This window comes from Dromiciops gliroides, chromosome 2, assembly GCF_019393635.1.
Source record: "Dromiciops gliroides isolate mDroGli1 chromosome 2, mDroGli1.pri, whole genome shotgun sequence".
Lineage (NCBI taxonomy): Eukaryota > Metazoa > Chordata > Mammalia > Microbiotheria > Microbiotheriidae > Dromiciops > Dromiciops gliroides.
The window spans coordinates 680,976,627-680,996,061 of record NC_057862.1 but is presented as its reverse complement, the minus strand read 5'-3'; the positions used below and the strand labels follow the sequence as shown (position 1 = coordinate 680,996,061).

General features: G+C 38.8%; 1 protein-coding gene across 1 annotated transcript in view; it reads right to left on the bottom strand.

The window, feature by feature from the left end:
* Positions 1-6,543: 6,543 nt before the first annotated feature.
* Positions 6,544-19,435, bottom strand: part of ADAM28 (ADAM metallopeptidase domain 28) — a 97,197-nt gene continuing 84,305 nt past the window's right edge. The window contains exons 19-22 of the mRNA XM_043981292.1: positions 9,843-9,948; positions 8,391-8,478; positions 7,020-7,082; positions 6,544-6,621 (exon numbers count right to left, since the gene is read on the bottom strand). Of these exons, the coding sequence (XP_043837227.1) occupies positions 6,544-6,621; positions 7,020-7,082; positions 8,391-8,478; positions 9,843-9,948 (335 nt within the window). The remainder of the gene's footprint in view (positions 6,622-7,019; positions 7,083-8,390; positions 8,479-9,842; positions 9,949-19,435) is intronic.

Here is a 19,435-nt window from a genome sequence, read left to right as displayed (position 1 = left end):
CAATATGGTTTAGGGGACAGAGGGGCAATCTTTAAGACAAGAAGCATAGGCTACATTATAGAAGAGCAATCAGAATCTATTCTGGATCTATTTTCTCTGCCCAAACAACAATTCCTGTCCCAATGGGATAATAGGCAGCCCATGAAGGCTTTGAGTCGCTGAACGGGAGAGGTTTTTATTTTTTTCTCAAGACAATTGGGAGCTAATGAAGTTTCTCAGGAAAGGGAGTGAAAGGACATGACTGTGCTTTAGAATATGAACCTGATTAGTTGTGTGGGGGATGCCTTTGAGAGGGGAAAGACTGCCTGCAATGAGACCACTTACTGTCAGTAGTCCAGGTAAGAAGTGGGGGCCTCAGCCTGAGTGATAGAAATGTAAATGAAGAGAAGGGACAATCTGAGAGATGATATACAGGTAGATATGGCAAAACTTGGTGATTGACTAGACATGGAGACAGATGGGAGAGTGAGCAATCACAAACTCTGAGGTCTAGGAGGTACCATCACAGGCACTGATACAGCACAAACATAAGGTGATATCCATGACACCATAGTTGGTTCTCCAGTCACAGGTCAAAGCCTCCATCAGCTCCTGAAACAGTCCATTCCTCTTTGGGATAGCTGTATTTGCTTTTTGTTTTTTGTTTTTGTTTTTTTTTTGTGGGGCAATGGGGGTTAAGTGACTTGCCCAGGGACACACAGCTAGTAAGTGTCAAGTGTCTGAGGCCGGATTTGAACTCAGGTACTCCTGAATCCAGGGCCGGTGCTTTATTCACTGTGCCACCTAGCTGCCCCCGGGATAGCTGTATTTGATAAGAAATTGTTGCTTGTTTTTTTTGTTTTGTTGTTTTGTTTTGTTTTTTGTTTTGTGCTATCCCAGGCATCCAGGTTCAATTTCCTGCCTGACAACTTTTACCCATTACTGTTTGTACTACTTTATGGTCCAAACACAGCACCACCTGACATTTCCTCTGACTGGGAGCCTTTCAGAGACCCATTAGACTGCTATCAGTACCCTTGCCTCTATGCCTAGTCTTCTTTTATCCAGGCTAAACATTGCATTTCTCCAGCTAAATCTCGTGTAAGGGAATTGGTATTCAGACCTTATCACAGAAAGTAAGCTAACTACAAACATTCAGCCACACCAGGAAAGCTCTATTAGGTAGCTTGTGACAAAATGAAGACCAAGAATCATTCCCCCCACACCATGTGTTAGGCCAACCCCATATCTGCCTCCTGAGAAAGGTTTTAGATTTCGCCAAAAAGAAACAAAAGGGTCCCAGGACTCAATTTTCTCATTTCCCCGGCATCTTCCTGGATCCTTAAGGAGGCAGCTAAGTGGTATAGTGGATACAGTGATTGACTGGGAGTCAAGAAGACCTGAGTTCAAATCAAGTCTCCTAACTCTGTGGCACTGGGTAAGTTACCTCTGTCTGCCTCTGAGTTTCCTCCTCTATAAAATGCAGAGATGGATATCAAATGGGATAATATTTGTAAATTGCTTTGTCAATAATAAAGACATATATAAATGCTAGTTATTATCACTACCATTTTTTTAATAATATTCTCTAAGTACATAAGTCCCACCCTCATAAAGTTGGAGTGCCTTCTTCCCCTATAAGTCACCATTTCTTCATCATATTTCAAATGGGCAGGGCAAGCCCTCTTCCTTTACAGACTATCCCACGGAGCTGAAGAGAAGCCTTCTCCTGTGGGCAGGAAAGAGCCAAAGCAGGAGCCCTTACCCCTCCCCACCCGATCATGTCTGTTTGCAGGGAATTATTCTAGAATCAGGTAGAGAAATAAATGGACTCAGTAGTAGTTTGAAAAACTGTCATTCAGTAATTTAACAAAAACAAATCCTTCGAAACTAAGTTTAGCACAAGATAAAATGGAGTTGACTATTTGGGGCATTAACAACCTGCTTTATAATACCCTTTCATCCCCATCAGTCATTATAAAATGTGATTATTATGCTTTGTGTTCATCGGAAACTTATAATTATAGTGCAAAATTTAACTAATTCACATTGATTGAAAGGCAAGCTGATTTATTGAAATGTTTTGACATTCTTGGGTGTACATGGGTATTGAGAGACAATGTGGATTAATGGAAAGAAGCCTGGATTTGGCACTGGAAGACATGGGTTTAAATTTGATTCTCCTCATTGCTCCCTAGGGTAACCTAGGGCAACTCAATTCAATTCAGTTCAATTCCATAAACATTTATTACTGTGCAAGGTGATGAAAATACAAAGTAAAAAAATGAAACCAGTTCCTGCCCTCAGGGGGTTTCTACTCTACTGAGGAAAAATCACATATGTAGAAGTAAATACAAAGTATATACAGAGAAATACAACATAATTTCAGTAGAGACAAAAGCCTAGTAAGTGATAGGGGAAGGAAGGCCTCATGGGGGAGGAGCACCTGGGCTAAGCTTTGAAGGAGGCCAGAGATTCTTTGAGGTGAAGGAAAGACATGCAAATTCATTCACTTTTCTGGGCCTCAATTTCCTCCACTCCAAAATGAGTGGGTCAGATTAAACAGGGCTTCCCACCCTTTGCTATGGGAAAAGATAGCATCCAAAAGTTTTGAATGTTTTTTACATCAGTTTTTATGAAACATTGGCTTTCTGTCAGTTTACAAAAGTCACCATGTAACAAATGGGCAAGCCCTGCAAGGCACTCAACTCAAGTTAGGAGTCAATGTGATGTGAAAAAGTCACTATTGAGGACAATGTACTTGTCTTGGTTTTATTTTGCTTTTAATTTCAGCATAGTATAATGGAGAGAGATTTGCCCTTGAAGCTAGCAAGACCTGGATTCAAGTTCCACTTCTGACATGTCCTGGATGTGTGACCCTGAGTAAGTCACATAATCTCTGTGTTCTAAAAAACTCTTTAAGAATTCCAGTTCAGAGAAGATGCTGGTCCTCATTGGTGTAGGGAGTTTACTCACTCAAGAATTCCCTATACCAATTAAATCACAGGTTTACCCTCCATCCTTTACTCTGCATTCAGGATTAAAACATTATCCCCTTCCCCCATCTCTGGTGGGCCAGCAAGCTAGCCAGTCCCTTAAATCAGAAGTCCACTCTATGCCAGGTTCTTTTGTTTGGTCCCAGCTTCTCCACAAGAATACAGCATCATAGAGCATTGTGACAGTCTCACCGTTGTTCCATGAGGGACTATCTCTCAGGAAGATTGAATGTATAATCTACTAAAATTCCCCAGAACTTTGGTGTCGATAAATGAATGGAGGCTTTTCCTCTGCCCAGATTCCTGTCCTATCTTCTGGATTTCTGGATTGTTCACCCATTGTTGTGCAGATGCTTCAGACTTGGGGATGTCTGCCCTATAAAAGATAAAGCTTTGACATGAATGAATTTCTCAACCGGTAGCCATCATATGAATGTTTCAACTAAGAAATGAATGAACCTGGGGAAAATGGTGACTAATTTCACTGACTCACTTTTCACACTACATTTTATAGACTCATTGATAGGCAAAGAGAGCAGATTCACATCATCAACAAAGTCCATAAAAGTTGGGGTAGAGATTTAGGGCTAGGGTCCAATGGGGAATCCCAGAAATACAGGGAAGAGAGCTATCTTGGCAGAGTAGATAGTTTGCTGAACTTGGGGTCAAGAAAATATGGCTCAAATCCCACTTCTTATATGTACTTAACTGTGACCCTGAATAAAAAATCCTCAATTGCTTTGAGCTTGAGTTTCCTCATCTTTAAAATGGGTATAATATTGTGTGAGGTGTTGGAAGGTTCAAATAACATATATAAAGTGGCTAAAAAGTTTAAAGGTCAATATGCATATGGAATGCAGTTATTAAAGTGTATTACTAGAGAATAAGTTAATATCTCAAGACTATTTTAGGGTTTTCAAAGTGATTGGCATTCATCCCTGTCCTGGATCTCTGTTCAGTTCACATCATACAAATATAGAGGTGAGAGCTGTTAATTAAAGGTCAATTTTAATTAGCATTTCTAATACCTGTGCAATGCCTATACATATATTGTCTCATTTGGTCCTTGTTACAGTCCTCTGAAGTATATACTATTATAAGTGCCACCTCACAGAGGAGGACATAGGCTTAGAAATATGAATTGCCTTGGGCTTTTGTGGTAGAGGGTAAAGAATATTAACAATGCTATTGAGAGATCTGGGTTCAAGATCTCACTTTGGACACTAACTTCTATATCTGGTAGTCACTAGGCAAATTATTTAATCTCTCCAAGCCTCAGTTTCCTCATCTCCTAAATGAGAGGGACGAAGTAGATGACCTCACCTTATGACTTGACAAGGGTCACGCAGTTGATGTCTGAGCAGTTTGAAGAAACTCTTTCCTTTGACTCTATCATTCTACCTCCCTGCTTAGCATCTGAAAGTACTATCTGATGAGGAGAGTTTGCCCAGGCCTCTGTTACATGAGATGCAGCCAGGGATTGTGCTTGAAAACAGGAAAGGGAAATACCACCACTTCCTCATTCATCACTCCTGGGAAACTTCAATGGGTTATGTCCACAAGTGTGAAATGCTAGACTCTTTGCTGCCTTTAAAACATAGATTTGTTGTTGTTGTTATTGTTGCAGACCTCTTAGGCTGCAAATGTGACATTATAGATGTGTACTCTGGGTCTTGTATTAAGCTGGGGTGACCACTATTCTAGTTGTGCTTTTCAGACAGTGGAAAGCGTTGAATACAACCGAGAAGAAAAAGTGATTTTTTAAAAAGCACGTCAATCAGGGATGGAATCCACTCTAAACATAATCTAGTTCAATTTCTTAATTTTCTAGGTTGTGAAAGTGAGATGAGAAGGACTACACTGATGGTCTTTTTTTCAGTCTCAAGTGAGTAGAGAGAATATTGGCTCTGAACGTAGAGGGCCTAGACTCAAACCCTTCTACCCCACACCCATACATATCACCTGTGTTACCTTGGATAAGTCACCCAATTTCCCTAGGACTCAGTTTCCTCATCTATAAAATGAGGGCATTGCACTTGGTGGCCTCTGAGTCACTTCCAGTTCTAGACCAGGAATCCTATGATCTATGGGAAATGAGGATATGTAAAGACATGGGTAACTTTAGCTATACAAAGCAGATGTATTTTGGCACTGTTTCTGAGAAATGTGTATGCTGCATTAAGAGGGACAGTTTGTTGTTGATGACCACGCTGGGGGTTTACTTGGCAGAGACACTGAATTGGTTTTCCATTTCCTTCTCCAGCTCATTTTTCCAGATAAGGAAACTGAGGCAAGCATGGTTAAGGGATTTTCCCAGGGTCATACAGCTATAGGTGTCTGACTAGTAAGTGTCAGATTTGACCTCAGGAAGATGAATCTTTCTGACAGTGGGACAGGCACTCCATACATTTCACCATCTAGCTACCCCTCAAGAAGTCCATAACTTCCTGAAATAAAAAAAAAAACGTTCTAGCTCCTCTGAATTCTTTTCTCTTTGGAGCTTAACTGTAGCATTGTTTTCAGTTCTGAGAATAAGATTTAACTATACTGGCAAGTCAGAGAGTGTCCACAATATGGTGAAGGCCTTAAGTCCATGTCATAGGAAGATGGGTTAAAAGAATTTTACACTTTGGGTCTGAAAAAGAAAAGATTGAGGGGAGCCTGCAAGATCTGACTTCAAATCCTCCTTCAGACATTTCCTGTCTCTGTGACCCTGGACCAGTCAATTAACCCTATTTGCCTCCGGTTGCTTATCTGTAAAATGGGATCCTGGAGAAAGAAATGGCAAGCCACTTCAGTATCTTTGCCAAGAAAACCTTAAGTGGGTCATGAAGAATCAGACATGATTGAAAAAGACTGAATAACATGAACAACTGAATGTGGAAGAGGGATTCGATTTGTTCTGTTTGGACCCAGAGGACAAAACCAGGAGAAATGAGTGGAAGTTATAAATGGGGTGAATTTAGGCTTGGTGTTGGGAAAAAATTGATAATGATGTTTGTTGTTGTTCATTTGGGTCTAACTCTTCAAGACCTCTTGGACCCTATCATGTTAACACTGTCCAAGGGATTTTCTTGGCAAAGGTACTGGAGCCGTTTACCATTGCCTTCTCCAGTGGAATAAGGCAAATAGAGGTTAAGTGACTGGCCCAAGGTCACGCAGCTACTAAGTGTCTGCATCTTGACTTCATGACCAGCACTGAGTCACCCGGCTGCCTCCATGAACAGAACTGTCTAAATGTAAATTGGACTGCTGTATGAGATGGTATCTACGCCCTTCTAGAGGTCTTTAAGCAAAGGTTAGACAACCACTTTTCAAGCTCCTTTGGCCCATGCATTGGACTAGAAAGTCTATGAAGTTCTTCCCAGCTCTCAGACATTATGATTTGATGGTTCTTCTCCTTATAAGGATCACCAGAGCATATAAAGCACATGCCCAAGGTTAAGAATGATGCATAATAGAATGTGGAAAGTGTATATGATGGGGAAACAGTGTTATCATGCTAAGTGTGGAATACACTCTCATCTGTTCCTTAGAAGAGAAAATGAATCCAGTCAGAATCACTCAGTTAGTTACTTATTGGGGGGACAAATGAAGATCTAGTTGTAAGAATCATAGATGGAGGAAGAGCTGGCTTCGTAATTAGCTACAGGGAAAGAAGAGGGTGTTAGTTTAAGGAGGTGACTCCACACCTGGACATATTGAATGGAGATGAGTTTTCCAAATAATTTGATCCTCTAAGGGAGATGGCTTCAAGTGTGAGTATGTTCTCTGATATGTTCCAAAACTCAAGGTTTCATTACTCCCATGAATATGCAGGTTTCAGTTGAAAGTTTATGGCTTAAGGCTGCCTATCTCCTGACAGAGAAGTGATGTACTCAAGATAGGGGAGAAGACATACAATCTTGGACGTGGTCAAAGAACTTACAATCTAATGGGTGAGATGACAGGTACATAAATAGGTCCAACAGTGATACTAGGGAAATTAGAAGGGAAGAAATTAAGAAGAGAAGAAAAGGGAAGAAGGGATTTTGTTGTACTTACAAGAGGAAGTGGTGGTTTTCTTTCTGTTTGAGGTATAGACACAGGTAGACTCATTGAACCCATCTAAATTTTAAAAAACAACAGCAACAACAACAATATATCAAAAAAGGAAATAAGAGCAACATGTCACTCACAGATGAATTTGGCCCTTCTTCAGAAGCAATACTTGAAAAGAGTGAAAGCTCTAGGACCAAAAAGGTTCTGAGATAATCCATTATTCATATCAATTGATTAAGCTGCCCATCCACCAACAAGTAATTATTTAAGTGCCTCATCTGTGCCAGGAGATTAGTATACAAACATAAACACTGAAACAATCCCTGCTCTCGAGATACATATTTCTTTTTCTTTCTTTCTTTTTTCCTTTCTTTTTCTTTCCTTTCCTTTCTTTCTCTCTTCCTTCCTTCCTTCTTTCTCTTTTTCTTTCTTTCTCTTTTTCTTTCTTTCTTTCTTTCCTTCATTCCTTCCTTCCTTCCTCTCTTCATCCTTTCTCTGAGGATATTTAATGTGTATCTACAATCCTCTAACACTCTTATCAAATACGTTAACATGAATCCTATTTTAGCTAAATCATGTATATCCCATTACATCTAGCAGACTCGATATTGTATTTCATATCCCAGTCAGACATCCACCAGGATGCCAGACATTCCCTGAAGTTGCTATCTTGCCATCTAATCTGTTTCCATGAATGTCCTTCCCCACCTGTTTCTTTCTCTAGCATTGAGAATAATAATAATTTTAGCAATATTATTACATCTGGAAAGTGCATAATGATGACCTACCCAAGGGCTAATAGAATCTAAAACCTTCAACTTAAAATTCACTGCAATCCAAAATCTTGCTCCAGCTTACTCCTTCTACTTCTCCTCTTTATGAGCCATACATAGCCAAAATAAACTCTGGTTTTGTATTTTTTACTTTCTCATTCATGTTTTCCTGTCTGTGTGCCTTTGATCTTTCTGTCTAGAATACTCTCTCTCTTAGCTTTGCCCATTAAAAATATTCTGGATCCATCAAAGACCATAGCAAATGTCATCTTCTTCAGGCAGCTCTCCATGATCACCCAGCACAGAAGGTGTGATCTCTCCTCTCTTCCTTTAGCCATGTTTAGGCATGTTGTACCTGTCCTAGAGTTCAGCTTCTACTTTTCCTTCTACCATAGTTCTTATCTAGATACAAATATGTACACATCTATAAGCATATATTAGATATGTATGTATATACTTAACATAAAGCAAGCACTTTAAAATTACTTTTTTATTGATGCATGAATTGGTTAAATAATGACCAAGGAGTGAAGGAGCAAGATTGAGGAATTATGAAGTAGAGGAAATTCAAGAAGGAAATGGATCATAAACAATGGCTTACCTCATGTGAATGAGTACTTGGCACATCCTGGTGTTTCTTCATTGGTTTCCATTGCTTTGGTTTGGAGCCTGAGGTGGGGCAGGACTGGCTAGGGTTAAAAGTGGTCTGTTATTAAACTTCCATTATCCATTGTGCAGAATAGAATATAAAGTCCCAGCTTTTCTTTCTATCTGTATATCCCCAGTATCTGGCAAAATGCCTAGGGCATAGGAAGTCAGAACTGGACTTGTGATTTCATTGATAGATATTTCAGTGATATAGACAGTTAGATGATGTAGTACCCAGTGATAGAACTGGAGCTAGGAGAAACTGAGTTCAAATTCAGCCTTCACTAACTAGCTGTGTGACCCTGGGCAAGTCACCCAATTGCAGTGTGCCTTAGTTTCCTTATATGAAAAAAATGAGGTTAATAATGGCACCTACCTCTCAGGGTCAGTGAGTTCAAAAGAAATAATATTCATAAAATATTTCACAAAACTATTGTTGATATAAGGAACTGATAGATGAGGGATCGCTTTCTACCACTGCAGGTTGGCACCTTCTCTATAGAGCAAAGTCTTAGTTGTTTAGAACACTTAAAGATTAAATGACATCCATGAAATCAGAGCCAGGAATTTAAGAAACAGAACTTGGATCCAGTTCTTCCTGACTCTCTATCCATTATTCCACACCACCTCTTTCTAGCACATAATATACATTTGACAAATGTTCCCTGTGTTCTGTCATTCTGGTGTCCAGGGATGAATAAACCAGGCGAATGGCAAATACATTGACAAAGTGTCTAAGCAGCAGGTATCTGAGTGTGTTTGGCTTTGACACAGAAGACTTGATCTCACTTCCTCAATGCGTGACTGTGGGGAAGTAATTTAATATCTCTTTGTTTTACTTTTCTCATCTGTAAAGTGGATATAATAACATTGGTGCTATCTACCACTCAGTGCCATTGGGGAAAGACAAGGAAAAATGCAATGAAATTATAACGTATTTCATTATTATTACATTTCCCTCCTCCTTAGGAAATTAACATGTAAACATTTAAAATCACTTAGCTTTTCTGTGCCTCGGTTCTTATCTCTAAAACTGGGTTATACCACCTGGACAATTGCCTTGCAGAACTACTTTGAGAATCAAGTAAGGTAATAGCTGTGGAAAGCATAAAATTCTATATCTATATTGTCAGCGCTTTAATTAATATTATTTTTCTCCTTATGGTATATATAATAATTCATCCTTTTAGAAGTTGCTTTGCTACCATGGTTTGAATGATTTTTGTGACATTCCCTTCTTCCTCCAATACCAAAAGTACATTTGGTCATGTATTCATTTTATTTTTAAAAATGAACTAATATTAATTTTGCTGTGAAAATTTTGGACCCCTGCCCCATTGAGATCACCTTTATGAATGTCACAAAATTGGGGTGAGAATCTCTGGCATGGGGGAAGCAGCCTTACCTCTGAACTTTTTTCCTCTTAGCTCTGCTTTGATGTCGGAGGATAATTGCAGCAATGATAATTATGATGGAGAGTGCAACCAGTATACCCATAACAATGGAAAAATCTGTAATGTTGAGAATATAAAGAAAAGACCTAAGACTCTGACAGCATGATGGAGAAATCTATAATGTTGAGGAAAAAATGAATAAAACTTTAACATTAAGAACACAGTAAAAAAAAAAAAGAACACAATGGATAAACCTACAACGTTGAAAACATTAGGGAGAAATCTACAATGTTGAGAACACAATAAAGAAATCTACAACCTTGATGACACAATGGAAAAATTTAAGGTCCTGAAGACAGAATGGAGAAAGCTATGACTTTGAGACTATAATTGAGAAATCTATAATCTAGAGACACAATGGGAAAATTGACAACACTGAGAATGCAGTGCATATATATGAGATATTGAGCACATTGATGGAGAAATCTCAATTGAAAACAAACACTGCAGCAAAAACAGGGCATAGGTGAAAGGGAACACGTAATTTCCACCTCCTTTCCAAATCTCAACTTCTCAACTTCTGGTCATATCCTAATATCTCTTTTTATAGTAAGGGACTTAATCATCCCAGTTAGTGTCCCCTGGAGACATGGGCATGTAGATTTAGAACTGGAAAGGACATTGAAGGTCATTTAGTCTGATATTTTCATTTTGCAACTGGGAAAAACTAATGATAAGGGTGGTAAAGTTCTCTGTATAAGGCCAAATATCTAGAACTTACTCCAAATAGAAATTTGTTTTTACTGTCCCATACAGCCCCTTTGTTCCACAAGACAATGAGGCTATTTGTGACTGTTCTCTGTTTCTAGAATTAGAGTTTTTTGTTCCCCCTCTATCATACTTGATCCTGTATTAATAAATATTATCTTTTTGTTGACATTTCCACAGATGCTTTTTCCCTAGAAAAAGATGTCTGGTTTTCTGGAAAGAATATTTGATTTGGAATCTCAATATTGTTTCAAATCATTCTATCTATGTAAGACCTTGGATAAGTCTCCTTCTCTGAATGTCATTTTTTTTTTCAATCTGCAAAGTGAGAAGAATAATGTGTACATAAATTGACAGGGTGCATAAAAGATACAGTCTTGTCTATGGAACTAGAAATAACTGAATTCAAGTCTGTCATGTGATGACCTTCTCTCTTATGACCTTCCACCTTTCAGTGTCCCCAAAGTTGCTCTCTAAGACTATGTTACAGAGGGGTCATTGGCTCTGCATGGGGGGAGGGAAGTTTCACCCTAGCAACTCATAGAATCAATGAATTTTAATTTCCTGAAGGAAGGGAGAGGAGGAGGAGACATAGAAATCAATTATACACATTAATCTTCAAGGAGCATTCAGTGGTCACCTACTCCATGCTAGGCATTTATCTAAGGACACAAAAACAAAGGCAAAAGCCTGTACTCTCCTGTTTTTGTATTTTTTTGTATTTTTCTTTTTTTGCAGGGCAATGAGGGTTAAGTGACTTGCCCAGGGTCACACAACCAATAAGTTTCAAGTATCTGAGGCTGGATCTGAACTCAGGTCATCCTGAATCCAGGGCCATTGCTTTATCTACTGCAGTAACTAGCTTCCCCATTTGTATTTCTTTATATCCTCCATGGTTAGCCCAGTGCTCAGTTCATAACAAGATTATTGACTGACTGTCCTAAGCAAAGTACTTTGCAAATCATAGAGTACTATAAAAGTATATATTTAGAGTATCAGCTCCCTGAGGACCAGAACTATGCAGTTTAATGTTTTTGTATCACTGGTACCTAGCTTAAGGATTTGCCCGTATTCATTCAAGGGCTGAAAAAAATGTTTATTGAATTAGATTGAATTGCAAACTAAAATGGGTTATAAGAAGGAAAAGGAAAAGCCCTCAAGCTCTTATCCATGACAGAACACACAGTCATCTTGGTCCTGGAGACACCAAACAGGAAGTGATAAAGACGAAGCAAGCAGAACTAGCTAATTGTCACATGTGTCCTAAGCTGGGGGAGCCAGACAGAGGTTTTGGGCACCAGTCTCAACAAAGCACTTCTAATTGAGGAATTCTCCCCACCTCCCAACCTCCAATTGGAAAAAGGCTATAGACTCCTAGGGCTTGACGTGAGAAACACACGAGGTATCAACCAAATACATGAGATGATGCAGCCTGGAATTCAGAAGAACCAGTGCAGGGCCTGGACCAGGGTAAGTACTTCATAAATGCCTATTTTCTTACTTTCTTTCCACCCTCTACTAGGAGACTTTTCTTTATACCCTTAGTGTCAAGCAGAGTGCTTTGTTCAGAGTAATGTGGATTGTATTCCTTGAGAAGGCCATGTGCTGGCTAGGGAAGTATGGGGTGAATGAAAGTCTGGATGCTAGGCTCATCAGGCTCCATCCAAGGGGAAGTGTCCATCACTCACACACACACACACACACACACACACACACACACACACAGAAAGGTTATAAATCCTCGTCTAGTCCAATTTCCTCCTTTCACAGAAGAGGAAATAGAGTGCTAAGGACAGTTAAGTAACCAGCTCAAGGTTAAACAGGCAATAACTGTCAGGGGCAGGATTTGAACTCCAACCTTTTGACTTCAGAGGTGGTACTCTTTCCATTGTAACATGCTACCTTCTCTTGGTTACAACAGTATTAGCAAGACAAGGAAGTCATTATCATCTGTGGGACCTTTGCCAAATCATTTCCCTTTCGGGGTGATCAGTTTCCTTCTCTATAAAATTAGGGGGTTAAAGGGAATGACCTCTGAGGTCCTTCCCAGACTTAAATCCATGGTACTATCATTTTATGAACTCCCTGTGCCTGTTTCTTCACTTATAGCATATAAGGGTTGGACTAGAAGCCTTTTGTGTTGGGTCCCTTTGGGCTGTAAATCTACAATCCTTTGATCTCATGTTTGGGTCAAACTAGAAAATAACCTCCCCAAAATGATCACAGGGGGAATCTGCACCATCCAGAAACACCCATGGGAGCATGCAGGAACAGTACAAGGTCCTTACTGCCTTGAAAACCACAGGGCAACCCAGATTAACAGAAAAGAGTATGAAAGATGATCAACTTTGAACTGATAAATGGTAATCTGAAGAAAACTGTTCTATATTATTGGAGTTAGCAACCAGGAGTGGTGACAGGGAGATCATATCTGCCAGGATGGGGAAATGCTTGTTCATAACCAGAGGGCACTTTGACCATAAGAAAAGAGGCCAGCTCAGGAATGGTAGAGCTCCCACCGCCCACCCACACCCACCCCCCAGAAGCTCCAAATGAGCTCACCAGAATGCAGGAATCCAAAAATTCGGGAGGGAATCAAGGGCAGATTGGAGGAGAAAAGTCAGGATAAAATTTGTTTTCAGCTCTTATTTGTCTTTTGCTACAGGTAACAGGAAAAGATATTGAAAATGCACTCGTCCATTATGGACACTGTCTCTGATGGTTAGTTAAGCTAACAATCAACATTTATACACCCACTACGCATCAGGCACACAGGATACAGGACATTTGTTCAGTCATTTTTCAGTTGTGTGACCCCACTTGGGGTTTTCTTGGAAAAGATACTTAAATGCTTTGCTATTTCCTTCACCAGCTCATTTTACAGAGGAGGAAACTGAGGCAAAGAAGGACAACTGATTTGTCCAGAGTCACACAACAAGTAAGTGTCTGAAGCTAGTTTTGAATTCCGGAAGATGAGTCTTCCTGACTCCAGGCCCAGCTTAGTAAATGCTTGTTCTTTGATTGAAGAGATATACCTTTCCTGAAGAATTAGAGACAGTTAAGAATTCTTCACCATAAGTTTCTAGATGCTTGAAGCCAGACATAGACATGGAAAAAAGGTAGCTAGAATCAGCCCATTTGTACACCAAGAACTAGAAGGATTTGATTGTGGAACCTCAAATTCCTAGCACCTCTATTATCACAGAAGATTTGATAGGTGGCTGTTAAAAGGGAGGTGTATGTTTGCATGTGTTATGTGTCATAACGCATATAAAAGTTTGATGGAGTCAACTCAAACTAGTTTGTGAGAGTTAATTGTTCCATGTTCAGTGCCAGTATTTACAACTCAGAAATTGGCAAACACTATCAATCAGGGCTTGATTTCTTGCTTGGTTGACTGTGTAGACTTAAGAAAGGGATGGGAAAAATGTTAATAATCTTGCCTAGCATCTTGCTTATCATATATTATTTTTGCATACATATTTTACGGGTTCTTTGTTAAATATTTATCAGCATAACCTTGAAATGTGAAGGAGTTTGCAATTTCAAAGAGTATCCATTTTTGTTTTAAGAGTTCATTTGTTTAAGAATTTACTGCTCTGTTCTTTAGTGAGCTGCCAAGTGCAGGAGACCTTGAAGGATAAACAGGCTTATGCTTGTTGGTGTTTAAAAAGGGAAGTTAACCACTTCAATGAAGGGAGCATTTTATGGAGTCTTCCAAACCACAACTGTGATCTTAGGGGTTATAATTTTCTTTTTTTTTGGTGAGGCAATTGGGGTTAAGTGACTTGCCCAAGGTCATACAGCTAGTAAATGTTAAGTGTCTGAGGCCGGATTTGAACTCAGGTACTCCTGAATCCAGGGTTGGTGCTCTATCCACTATGCCACCTAGCTGCCCTGAGGTTATAAATTAGTAAGGAATGGATGTTATGTTGGGTAGAGCATTTTACTTGGCAAAGCCTAAGTTTCACTTTCTAGCATCTACCTTCTATGGTAAATTTTATATATATATATATATATATATATATATATATATGCAAAGGGTTTTGTAAATGCCAGAAAATCATGTCATCATTTTACTTATGTATTTCATTTGCTTTAAGAATCCTTTTTGTATTATTATTGAGTTACTTGTGGTTAAGTCTAGAAGGCTCACCTGGTATCTAATTTATAGAACAAGCAGATATGAAGAAAGGAATAATCTTTACCTAACAAAGGACCACTACCAAATGTAAGACAAGAATAACAATACAGTCCCATGGTTAAAGACATCAGGTGCCAACCTTCATTTTAAAAGGAAATGCCCTTACCACGAGTGTCTGTGTCAATGAAAGGAAGGAAGGAAAGAAGGAAGGGAGGGAGGGAGGCAGGAAAGGAATTAGGCATAGAGATCTCTATTAAAAGTGATGAGGGGACAGCTAGGTGGTACAGTGGATAAAGCACCAGCCCTGGATTCAGGAGTAACTGAGTTCAAATCTGGCCTCAGACACTTGACACTTACTATCTGTATAACCCTGGGCAAGTCACTTAACCCTCATTGCCCTGCTCCCCCAAAAAAAGTGATGAAAGGATTGCAAGATACAAATGATCATGGATCTATGACCTAAAAAGACCTTAGAAGACATCAAGGCCAACCTTCCCATTTTACATTTGAGAACACTGAGACCTAGTGATGTTAAATGATATGTCCAGGGCCATAGAGTTATAAAATGTATAAGGCAACCTATGCAAATGATGTATTTTCTGTCTCCTCAATTATAAAAGAGAAAACTACTCCAGAATCTTTGCCAAGTAAACCACCAATGAGGTGACAGAGTCAGACATGACTTGGAATGACTGACAAGCAAAAGAAAGGGAACAGCTGGCTGAGGAGATGGTGCCCAAGAGTGTTATTATGGTTTCCGAAATATCATTTCAAAAATAAGAATGATAGACTTCTGGTCAAGGATGGAGTGTACCTAACAAATGACTCTAAGAAAATGTTTTCTTTATGTCTTGCAAATACCATCAAAAGTCCCCATCCATATAGGCAAAAAGCAGTGAATACTTTGAACCTGAAGATATGTAACACATGGTGATAAAGATGAAATAAGATTTTCCTGTTTCCCTCTTCATCCACTCTTTCCTATTTTCCTTCAAGCCTCAACTCAAATGGCACCTTCTATAGGTAGCCTTTCCTGATCTTCCAGCTTCCTCTCTGATGACCATCTCTCCCCTCCATATATTTCTTAAATGTGTATCATTATTTGCCCATTTCTACCATTATAATTATAACCTCCTTGAGAAGGGGGAGTGTTTTGTGCTTTCTTTGCATTCTAGCACCTTGCACAATATCTGAAAAATAATAAGTGCTTAATAAATGTTTGTTGCCTTGCATCAGGTACCATGGATTTCCACCTATATCCTAATTTTGGACCCATTTTCATTTTGTTTTTGTTTATGTTTCTTTTCTTTGTGGAGCAATGAGGATTAAGTGACTTGCCCAGGGTCACACAACTAATGAGTGTCAAGTGTCTGAGGCCAGATTTAAACTCATGTCCTCCTGAATCCAGGGCTGGTGACTTATCCACTGTGCTACCTAGCTGCCCCCATGGATCCACTTTCTTTTTTGGTGGGGCAATGAGGGTTAAGTGACTTGCCCAGGGTCACACAGCTAGTTAAGTGTCAAGTGTCTAAGGCTGGATTTAAACTCAGGTCCTCTTGAATTCAGGGCTGGTGCTTTATCCACTGTGCCACCTAGCTGCCCAGATCATTGTATTTTTGAGAATAGTTAAGTCTTTCACAGTTCTTGGACCCATTTTTAATGGTAAATGTCAACAACATCTCTTCTGGAATAGTGTGCATTGGACCCCTTGGTTTTAGAATGAGAAAAGCAAAAAGAACCTATCCATGAAGGTGAGATCCACATACCCTGGGATTTGGGATGACTAAGGACCAAGGGATCTTCTCATTGATATGTCCCAAGGACAGTGCTATTGTCTAGCCAATATGCATTTCATGGAAAATGTCTCTTCTCCTCTCCCACTTCTTTCCATGAAGATCTTATCATCAGCCTCTACAGTACAATTGCACAGACTAGTGAGAATTGTAGCCCAAGGAGATAAGATAGTCTTTTCCCCCTTGAAGAGGACTGCTCTCCTTTTTTTTGTTTTTGTTTTTTTTTTTTGTTTGTTTGTTTGTTTTTTGTTTTTTTTTAGTGAGGCAATTGGGGTTAAGTGACTTGCCCAGGGTCACACAGCTAGTAAGTGTTTGAGGCCGGATTTGAACTCAGGTACTCCTGACTCCAGGGCCGGTGCTCTATCCACTGCACCACGTAGCTGCCCCGACTGCTCTCCTTTTTTTTTTTTTTTTTTTTTTTTTTTTTAGTTAGAACAAGGTGATAGTTTATTTAGGAGCAAGGGAAGGGAAGGGTGGGGGGGAGGGAAACCATGAAAGAAATCCTTAGACTTTTCATGGGGAGATTTGGCATAAAGCACATGGCTCAGAGGTACCAAATCTCCTGCTCTCCTTTTTAACTCAGGGTGTGTGTCCTTATTCTTTTTGTGGAAAGCTTAATTCAATAATGTAAACTTGTGTGGGAAAATTTTATTGCATTGTATTAACCAAGTCCTACATGGCTGGGAAACCAGAACTGTTGCTTAGAAATGAGATTTCATTAATGCTTAACTCAGGACCCAGGTTATGCTGAATAGAAACGCAGTCAGATCTAAAGAGTGATGCAGGGGGCGCAGCTAGGTGGCGCAGTGGATAGAGCACAGGCCCTGGATTCAGGAGGACCTGGGTTCAAATCCGGCCTCAGACACTTGACACGTACTAGCTGTGTGACCCTGGGCAAGTCACTTAACCCCAATTGCCTCACCAAAAAAAAAAAAAAAAAAAAAAAAAAGAGTGATTCAGGGAATGTAAGGAGTTTTCTCCCACTATACATCTCAAGCATATAGTCAGACAAGCAAAGAAATGAGAACTTTTTCCTGGTTTGTTGAAAACTGTGATATTATAAACTAGAGATTAAATGTGTAATTAAAATGTAATATTTTTGCTGTAAAAATTTTAATAAATGGTGAAATATTTCAAGAAGCAAAATGTGAGACTGCCACCATAAATCTTTAGAATCAAGTGCCAAGCCTGGAATCAGAAAGACTCATTATCCTGAGTTCAAATTTGGTCTCAGACACTTATTATATGGTCAATTCACTTAACCCCATCTGCCTCGGTTTCCCCATTTGTAAAATGAGCTGGAGAAGGGAAAGCCAAACCACCCCAGTCTCCTTGCCAAGAAAACCCTAAATGGGGTCATGAAGAGCTGGACACAACTGATGTAACTGAACCATAATAACAAATTGGCAGTGCATATCATGGTAGGATCCTCTTGGCTTGGTTTCCCTGTTCTGCTATTTCATTTCGGAATGGGAAATTTTCTTTAAAATGTCCAGGGAAACAGAAGAGGAAATCAACTACTTAACCATATTTTAGATAAAGAAGTTTAAAAAGCCATAAATGCCTTCCCCCAAATTCTGAGGACAGGATAGATTTACAATTGAATCCTGTCACACATTTTAAAGTATCAATCCTAATACTATATGAGCTAATTGGAGGGGGGGAGTAAAAAAATAAAGGAACCCTGTAAAATTCCTTCTGTGACACAAATATGGTCTTGGTACCTAAACCAGAAAGAGGAAAACAAGGGGAAAGAAGACTTTATCTAATAAATACCGATGCAAAAACAAAATACTAGCAAGCAGATTATAGCAATATAATGTGCTATGACTAGGTGAGATTAATGCCAGGTGAAATTTCTGCACCATTAATGTAGGGCTGGCTCAATGTTAGAAAAACTATAAACATAATTGAGCATAAGGATAACAAAAACAACAAAAATCTTATGATTATCTCAATAGATGAAGCAAAAGCTTTTGAGAAAATACAATACCCGTTCCTGGTAAAAAAAAAATTTCTAATGTTTTTAAACATTAGAATTTATTTCTATTCTTGACATAGGAATAAATGAAATCTTTCTTAAAATGATAAGTAGAATATATGTAGAACCAAACGAAAGCATTTCTAGTAAAACAGATAAACTAGAAGCCTTCCCAATAAGATCAGCAGTAAAGCAAAAGATGTGCATTAATGCTCCATTCATCAATATTCAGCTATAAATGCTAGGTATAGCAATAAGATTAGGTGAAGAAATTTGAAGGAATAGGAATTGATAACAAGGAAATAAAACTTTCATTCTTTGCAGACGATACGGTCCTATACTTAGAGAACTCTAGAAAATTAGCTCAAAATTTAGTTGAAGTAATTTACTTTAGCAAAGTTGTAAGGTATTAAAAAACCCTATATAAATCATTAGCATTTCTATATTTCACCAACAAAACTCAGCAGGAAGAAATAGAAAGAGAAATTCAATTTAGTTGTAGATAATATAAAATACCTGGGAGCCTACTTCCCTACACAAACCAAGGAACCATATGAACACAATTGCAAAACAGTTTTTCACACAAATTAAGTCAGATATGAACAACTGAAGAAATATTAACTGTTCATGGGTAGGCTGAGCAATATGATAAAAATGACAATTCTACCTAAATTAATTTACTTATTTAGTGTCCTACTAACCAAACTTCTAAATAATTATTTTATAGTGCTAGAAAAAATAATAAAATTCATCTGAAAGGACAAAAGATCAAGAATATCAAAGGAATCAATGAAAAAATGGGAATGAAGAAGGCCTGATAGTTCTGGATTTCAAACAATATTAGAAAGCATTCATTAATCATCATAACAATCTGGTATTGGCTAAGAAATAGAGTGATTCATCAATGCAAGAGATTAG